The 8,551-nt window shown below is 47.3% G+C and overlaps 1 protein-coding gene across 1 annotated transcript; it reads right to left on the bottom strand.

Annotated features, from left to right (window-relative positions):
• Positions 1-5,349: 5,349 nt before the first annotated feature.
• On the bottom strand, positions 5,350-6,819 carry LOC122757822. Its single transcript, XM_044011388.1, has one exon. It carries the CDS (start codon positions 6,817-6,819, stop codon positions 5,350-5,352), a length of 1,470 nt encoding a protein of 489 aa, XP_043867323.1.
• Between the last annotated feature and the right edge of the window lie 1,732 nt (positions 6,820-8,551).

Raw genomic sequence — 8,551 nt, 5'->3', positions numbered from 1 at the left:
TTTGTAATTTTTAAAACATTTAGTTTTAATGTTTCTCAAGTTCGAAAGAGTTTTGGTGAACCAAGGTGGCTTATTTGAAACTGGCGAAATACGGCGGAGAGGGACACAAACATCCAGAATAGAGTTTAAGGTAGAATAAAACAAGTAAGAAAACTCTAGTCGAGAGTGCTCGACTAGATACTACCCTGAACCCAACAAATAAAAATGCCCTTTTAGTATGGCTGAAATTTCAATTTCGATGTATTTAAAAATATAAATAAAATACCAAACTCATTTAATAAAAAAATATAAAAATATTTTGAAACAATTAAAAAAGTTCACATCAGTTGCATCGATCGGGACTCGAACCGCAACTTCTCGATCGAGCGTCATGCAGCTAACACACTAGGCCACTTCACTCCTGCTAGTGGCGCTGGCACAACTCAAATAGATTCACTGCTGCAGCGCCATCTATCAAAACTAAACGAAACTAACTGCTGATGTGATTCTAAGAATCTGCTAGAATAACCAAACTATTAAAAACGCACATAAAGTATGGTTAAAATTTCAATTTCGGTGTATTTAAAAATATAAATTAAATAGAAAACTCATTTATGAAAATATAAAAATATTTTGAAACAATTAAAAAAAATTAACATCAGTTGCATCGGTCGGGATTCGAACCGCGACTTCTCGATCGAGCGTCATGCAGCTAACACACTAGGCCACCCCACTCCTGCTGATGGCGCTGGCAAAACTCAAATAGATTCACTGCTGCTGCGCCATCTACCAAAACTAAACGAAACTAACAGCTGATGTGATTCAACGAATGTTTCTAGAAGTTTGAATGTATGTGTGCACACGCATACGATGCTGTTGTAGCTGCTGCACGTGCGTTTGTTAATTGGCCAAATATTTGATTATGTTTTATTAATTTTTGACTGAACGGAATTTAATGAAACTTTCAGCATATGATCTACATATTATATTGAATATTTGAGAAATTTAAAAAAAAGAAAAATCATTCACAATTACCTATAGTGGCATCTGATTTGAACTTGAATGTTTTTACTCGATAAAAACATAACGGGATGATTTATCCGCGCTGTATATACGGTCATTTAAAAAAAATTTGAAGTCTCTAGCTCTTATATCTTCGAAAATCGACGCGTTCAAACATACGGACAGACGGACAGACGGACGGACGGACAGACGGACAGGGCCAAATCGACTCAGCTCGTCGCCCTGATCAAGAATATATATACTTTGTGGGGTCTGCAACGCCTCCTTCTGCCTGTTACATACATTTCAACAAAACCATTATACCCTGATTTCCCATTTTCAATGGGTTCAGGGTATAAAAACGATGCTGCTAAATTAATATCAACCGACTCATATAAAATAGACCAGTCTGTTGAATTAATTAGTTCGTTAAGCAAAACGAAATTGCATTTACGATAACAGCGACTAAGTTTAGAAGGCATTGGAGTAGTAGAGGGAGGATTATCGATAGTTAATAAAACCTCTAAAGTGGGATGATATATATCCTCAGGTAAGGAGAAAGGAGTTGATCTCGCGACATTAATGAGCGAATAATGATTAACAAACACAAGATCAAGAGTGCGATTAAGATGGTTTGAAATAGAGTTCATCTGAAACATAGACAGGTTAAACAATTCATCAAAAAGATAGTGATCAATTGTCGGAATAAAGTAATTTGCATTACAAGTTGAAGACCAAGAAGTGTTCGGAATATTAAAATCACCCAACACAAGAAGACAATCTCTATCATTTACATGTTCATTAACTTGTTTAATACAATTTATGTGGTGAGCATAAACTTGTACATCAGAAGAGGGAGGGATATAAGAACATGTGATGTACAATGAGCACGATGGGAGAGTTAATTTAACCGCTATAATCTCCACATCATGAAGGGTCGAAAAGGTAAACAATTCAGAGTGGATAATGGACTTAACCGCAATTAACACCCCACCACCTCTGCGCGACGAACGGTCGAGTCTATAAATAGTGTAATTACTTGAAAGAATTTCACTATTATGAATATTACTACTTAGCCATGTTTCAGTGAAAGCGATAATATCATATTGTACACTGAAACTATGCAAGAAAAGACTTTTAAGTTTTGAGTTTAAGCCACGTACATTTTGATAAATCAGGGACAGCTGAGAAGAGGTTTGTAAGTAATTTAGTTTTTTGGTACAACGTTTGATGAAGATTGCACCGAAGGTAAATTTACTGAAATAGGCATCGATCTGTTACGATTTTTGGGTTTAAATTCATGAACAACTACATGAGGTGGCCAGAAATTAGGGTCACAAAGGGTTTTAAAGTATTCTACAGGCACATTGATTTTGAACGAAGCAATTTCACGCGGTGTCGCAAAACTAAACTTCGATATAAAAACATTAGCTGAGATAAAAGCCGATACTGCCTCAATGGTAGTGTCAGATGAAAGCCTAGATAAGAAAACTTGCTTTCTAGGAGAGACAACAGATAAGGTAATGCTAGGAGAGGCTGACTTATTGTCACTCTTTGTTTGAGCAACAAGAGAAGTAGCATCCAAATTTGGGACAGGGGCCTGAGATTCAATAGAAGCCTCAATAGGAGAAACAGATATGGGGCAAGGTGAAGGAGGATCTAGAGAATTGGGAGCCGATGACAAAACAGAAGCGCAAGGTGAGGGAGGAGCAAGCGAATTAGGTGACGGTACTATTACAGAAGGAGTTACCGACAACAAAGGAGTCTCCAATTGAGAGAGAGGAGTTTCAAAGCCGTACTGATTTAAGATTTCCTCAGCAGCAGCCATATCACTGGTCAACTGCATAGAAATCTTCTTTAGTTTTAAAAAATTGAGCCCTCACAGCACTATACATTTTAGAAAAGTTTATTTGTTTTTCCAAGCAAATCGGACAAGACCAGCGTATGCCTCCACAACCAGCTTTAGTAGTAGACATAATCTTGTCATATTCACGCCCAGTAAGACCTGCACACTTAGTATGCATCATGTTATCACACAGCCAGCAACTTATAAATTGCTCTTGTGCAGAATCAACTGTTTGCCTGAAAGTGCAAGCTTTTTTGCAGCAACTCATATTGGCAATTGGGATAGATCACAAAATTACTGAAATGTAAACAGAAATGTAAAAACCAAGAGAGGTATAAATGTGTTGAGAGCGAGTCCAACAACAAACAGCCGTTACAGAGCGCAACGAAAATATATGTTGAGAGAGCGAGTCAACAACAAAAACAGCCGTTACAGAGCAGATCAAAAGTCCTCAACGAGAGAGTATACTTGCACACCACAAAAATCAAAGATTCAAGAGAGGCAAATACAACAACCGTAGATAGTGAGAGCAACTTATGCACACACTTACACAAACTTAGAAAGAGTGAACTGGGGAGAGCGCCAAACAAATAGAAACACTAAAGCAAAAATGCAAATAATGAAACTAATGAACCGACACTGCACACAAAGCTTCACAAATTAAAAAAAAGCAAATTATTAAAAACACAGTGAACAACGGATCAAACCTTGCACAGGAAAATATAGATATTTGCTAGATACAACCGAACCGCAATTATGTGAAATTTAATAAGAATAATTAACTAAGAAAACAAGAATAATTGAAGAGCACAATAGTAAACACGTCTGTTAACTCTCACTGAGAACTCCCTCTCGTCCTCATTGCTAATGATGATGACCTCGTTATCCATTTTTGTTGTATCTGAAAACTTAAGCATTAAATGGTACGCTTTTTAGGATACTGGTTCCCAAACTACTGTTTAGTATCGTAACTTTTACGAGACACTACGGGGGGTTGAACAATGGGTTTGAGGTGGGGAAAGGGTGTTGTTGGACTGAGGTGTGTTGCCGTCAGTGTCTAAGAACGTTAATGGTCCCTCGGCTTGCATCCCGCTCTTCTTCGCTCTCGTCGCCGTCGTGATGGAAGGGCTTGAGCTGGGATATGTTAGCTACTATTCTTTTGCGTTCGCCGTGTTTGGCACGCCACACGATGTTGGGGGAGATAAAGCTAACGATCCTGAACGGGCCGTCATACTTCGGTGCCAATTTTGCTGCGAAGCCGTCTGCCACGTTGGACAACTGATGCTGCCTCAGTAGGATTGCCGAACCTGGCTTCGGCCTCCATTCGCGTCTACGCAGGTTATAATAGCGTCGTTAATCCCTCGAGGCCCGCTGCAGGTTATTGCGGACGATCGCGAACACCTCCCTCATCCTGTCTCTCTTGGCGTGAAGCTCCTCCGTCGTTGAATCGGGTGTAACCTTGTAAAGTTAGAATTTTCCAGCCGGGGTCAGAGCTTCAGTCTGCCCAGGGCCACAACTTACAAGACATTTGTAAATTACTACGGGACTACGAGTTAGAGAAACGGGAGAGGATGGGGGAGTTATTACGTATTAAATGGCCACTCAGCCCGAACTCGCCGACCACGCCCCCACACGTTTGCACGTGGGATGGCTGCAGCGATCGAGTGGCGCGGCTAAACGCACTCCAGATTGCTGGGGTCGGGGCTACAAAGGCGTATTGCGGGATGTTAGTGGGGCTATTCTACTACAAATGGTGGACCGCAGATCGAGGAACGCCCAGCGTTGACGCCGGCGTTCACTCCAGACCACGCGGTTTTGTGTGCCAGAGTTTTGGCCGTCTGGCGCACAGGATTGCCCTCGTGCTAACCACCAGTTAGTAATGTTAAGATTATTGGTGGGTTATTATTCCCAAATCAGCTACGAATGAGAACACAATCATTTCTAAATACGTTAACATTTTATTCCATATTACCTCGTGTTTCCTACCCCTCGCCTATCCGTTTATTATTTTCTTTAACGCCGACCGTTCGCGTTGAGTGCTCAAAACCAATTAAAATCTGCGCGCAGCTTTCAAGCCTTTCCTTGCGCTCTGCAGATTTCACCACGCGACCAGCAATGCAATTCACCACCGCGAGCTTTCGAGCTGCATGGTTGCATTGCTGATCGCGTGCCCGCCCACTCATTTGAATTTTGCTTACTATCTAAAGCTAACGACTATGATACCTTTATCTACTTACTTATCTAACAAAACAATCGATAATTCAAATATAAACTTAACGACTTAATCCAATTCATTTCCTTTTCCATTCACTATCTTACATACTACGAAATATAACCTACTAACCAACTTACTTGCTACAAAATATGGCCTACTACCAACCTACTCACTACAAATATATCTTACTACTAACTTACTCACTACAAATATATCTTAATGCTAACTTACTCACTACAAATTTCAGTAACCTCGACCGCTATAATGCCAAAAATGTAAGGTGGGCAAAAGGCCACCTTACACCCCCTTACATCGCCGGAGCGACTGTTACGCCCCCCGATGAATTGATGGTCACTGTGTATGACCGTTCCCCCGCCGCAACTCGGAAACGGGTTCTCCTGTGCGGCCATCTACGTGTTTCCACCTCCCGCCTCAGGAGTTGGATTACCTCCTCGCTCAGCTCGACGCCAGCAGGGCGTATCCTCCAGTTGACGGGGATCAGCGGCAACATCCTCAACGCTTCCACGTCCTCTGCGTCCAGCGCGTCCTCAAGGCTCACCTCCCATCCGTCCAACAGCTCCGCCATGTCTGCCAATAGACGCCTCTCCTCCTCCGTCGACTCGTCCTGACGTTGGTCGCGTTTTCGGCCGCTCCCAACCTGGCTGCGCTCTCTGCGCTGCCGACGCGCGGATGGGCCCTCGGCGCCGTCCGTTAGATTTCTTCGACTGGCCGGGGCGCGGGTGTCCGGTTCGCGCGCGGGCACAGGTCGTCCTCTTCGTCGTCGCCGACGACGCTTGCGCCTGGACGCCTGGCCTTGATCTGTCGGGCGCTCTGCGCTGGACTGCGACGAGCATGACAGGCGCCGGTTTTCGACCGTGCCCGGCGTATAACGCAACGTGACCCTGGCGGCTGGTTCCGGCGGCTGGTCCCTCTCAACGTCGTCGTCAGTTCGGCGTTGGGGAACAGGATCTGTGGCGGTGTCCTCCTCGGGATTCGCATCTTCCACTCGGACGCTCCGCTGCTCTGCTTCCGCTCCGTCCCGCGCCGCGGTCTCCGGGATGGGGTCCTCGACGGAGGGACAATGCTCCCTGCCGCCTTCCCACCCCCGTGACGGGGATCCATCATCTAGCCTTCGAGGAATGGGGCTTGCAACGCCGCCTTCCTCGGGACTCGCCTCCTCGGCCTCGAACTCTTCGCCGAAACTTATGGACACCTCACTGTGCCCTTCCTCCACTTCGTCCCGCGCCGCGGTCTCCGGGGTGGGGTCCTCGACGGAGGGACAATGCTCCCTGCCGCCTTCCCACCCCCGTGACGGGGATCTGCTGTCCATTTCTGGTGGAAACTCCTCATCTTCGCTCGCCGTCCACGGCGTCGGCGTCGCCCACCTTGACGGGGCTCCATCCTCTGTACATCTCCGCGCGCCGGACTTCGGGCTGCCCGGTGGGCGGGGCGGAGATGGCGGCTCCTCCACGAGTGGTGGCGTGGTGCCCCCCCTAGGCACCTGGATATACACCGTCGTGTATCTGGCCTGCACCAGTTGGATAAGGCCGTCCATCCTGGTCGCCACGTTCACCGTCGAGCGGAGGACCGTATGTACACGCCGGGGCGGCGCCCGCTCCTCTTGGCGACGGTAGTATTCCCTACCGAGCCTCGGGTCCCTCGGCCTCGGCCGACTCCGCGCCTCTCCTCTGGAGAACGGCTCCGTGCTGTCGCTGCTTGCGTCTTCGACTCGGACTGAGCCTTCGTCGTCGCTACTTATCTCGATGACGTCCTCCATACTGTTACTTCCCTGTAAATTCAGATTCTTTAGTCTTCTGTTTTTATTCGTGTTAATGACCGAAATGGCCCTCTAACTACTGCATTAGTGTTAGCGTTAATAAGGGGCTCTACGGGGAAGTTAGTAGTTGATGAGATGTGTAGATTTGTCAGGGCCTTTGGTTGTCTTCGTCGGGTACAGCGGGGCTCGTTCCTCGTCCCCCGTTTCCCCGGTCTCATTTTCCGGTATCGTGTCGCTTTCTTCGTCTTCTTGATGGAATGGCTTCAACTGCGCAATGTTGGCCACCCTTCTCTTACGTTCGCCCTCCTTCGCCAGGCGCACCACGTTGGGAGACAGGAACTTAACGACCTTGTAAGGGCCGTCGAATTTGGGCGCTAGTTTCGCCGCGAATCCGTCCGCCGCGTTCGACAATTGATGTTGTCGCAACAGCACCGCCGAACCCAACGTTGGTCTCCAGTCACGCCGTCTCAAGTTATAGTGCCTGCCTTGATCCTTTGATGCTCGCTGTAAGTTACTGCGCACTATGTCGAAAATCTCCTTCATTTTGACTCCTCTGGCCTCGGCTCGGGTCTCTCTGGTCGCCGAACCGGGAGTGACTTCGTCGTACAAAGCGGCGGGTAGGCGTGGCTCCCGCCCTAACATCAGGAATGCTGGAGTGAAGCCCGTGGAGTCGGCCACGCTCGAGTTGACTGCTAGCGTTATCTCCGGCAACAGCTCGTCCCATGAGCTCTGGTGGCCTTCGATGTACTGAGCTATCATAGTCTTCACCGTGCGATTTGTTCTCTCCGTCGGGTTCTCCTGCGGTGTATAAGGCGCTGTGTGCTGGAGTGTCACCCCCAAGGATTCCATAAACGCCTTGAAACTTCTGCTTGTGAATTGTACGCCGTTGTCGCAAACGAACGTCCTGGGCACTCCAAATCGGCTGATTATGCGTTCCCGGAACGCCAGTTGCAGCTGAGCGGTAGTCGCTTTCCTCAACGGCACCAGCTCCACCCATTTGGCAAAAGCGTCGTGGAACACCAACAACATTGTGTTCCCACGTTTGGAACGAGGTAAAGGTCCCACGAAGTCTGCGCACAAGACCGCCATTGGCTCCGCCACCTGTCTGGTGAGCATATGCCCGGCTGGCTTTTGTTGCACGCATTTAAATCTTTGGCACGTCTCGCAACACTTCACGTATTTGGCGGCATCTCTGAACATGCCCGGCCAATAGTACCTTTGCGCAAGTCGTGCCGCCGTCTTCCTCACTCCTTGATGTCCGGCCGTGGGAGCGTCGTGGCACTCCCTCATCACTCTGCCCCTCAAACTGCTCGGGACGCAGAGCTTCCATGGGATGAAATCTTCCTCGTCTATCCGATGGCCTATATTCCGATACAACTGCCCATTTTCTTCCACATAGTCCTGGAACTTCTCAGGCTCCTTTGCAATCCTTTCACGCATCCTTGCTATCCACCAGCAAGGAGGATTTTCTTCCACGGCCTGCTCGCAACTGTCCATGGGCTGCCGGGACAATGCATCGGCCACTACGTTTAAGCTCCCTCGGCGATAACGTATGTCGAACTGATATTGCTGCAACTCTAGCGCCCAACGAGCGATCCGGCCCGTGGGACTTTCTATGGAGTTGAGCCATTTCAGCGCTAGATGATCCGTGACGACGTCGAATCTGTAACCCTCCAGGTAGCATCGCATCTTTCGGATCGCCCATACGATTGCGAGGCACTCCTTCTCCGTT

This window comes from Drosophila mojavensis, unplaced genomic scaffold, assembly GCF_018153725.1.
Source record: "Drosophila mojavensis isolate 15081-1352.22 unplaced genomic scaffold, ASM1815372v1 contig_82, whole genome shotgun sequence".
NCBI lineage: Eukaryota > Metazoa > Arthropoda > Insecta > Diptera > Drosophilidae > Drosophila > Drosophila mojavensis.
Note: the sequence above shows the minus strand (reverse complement) of the source record. Positions and strands in the feature narration are given on the sequence as shown.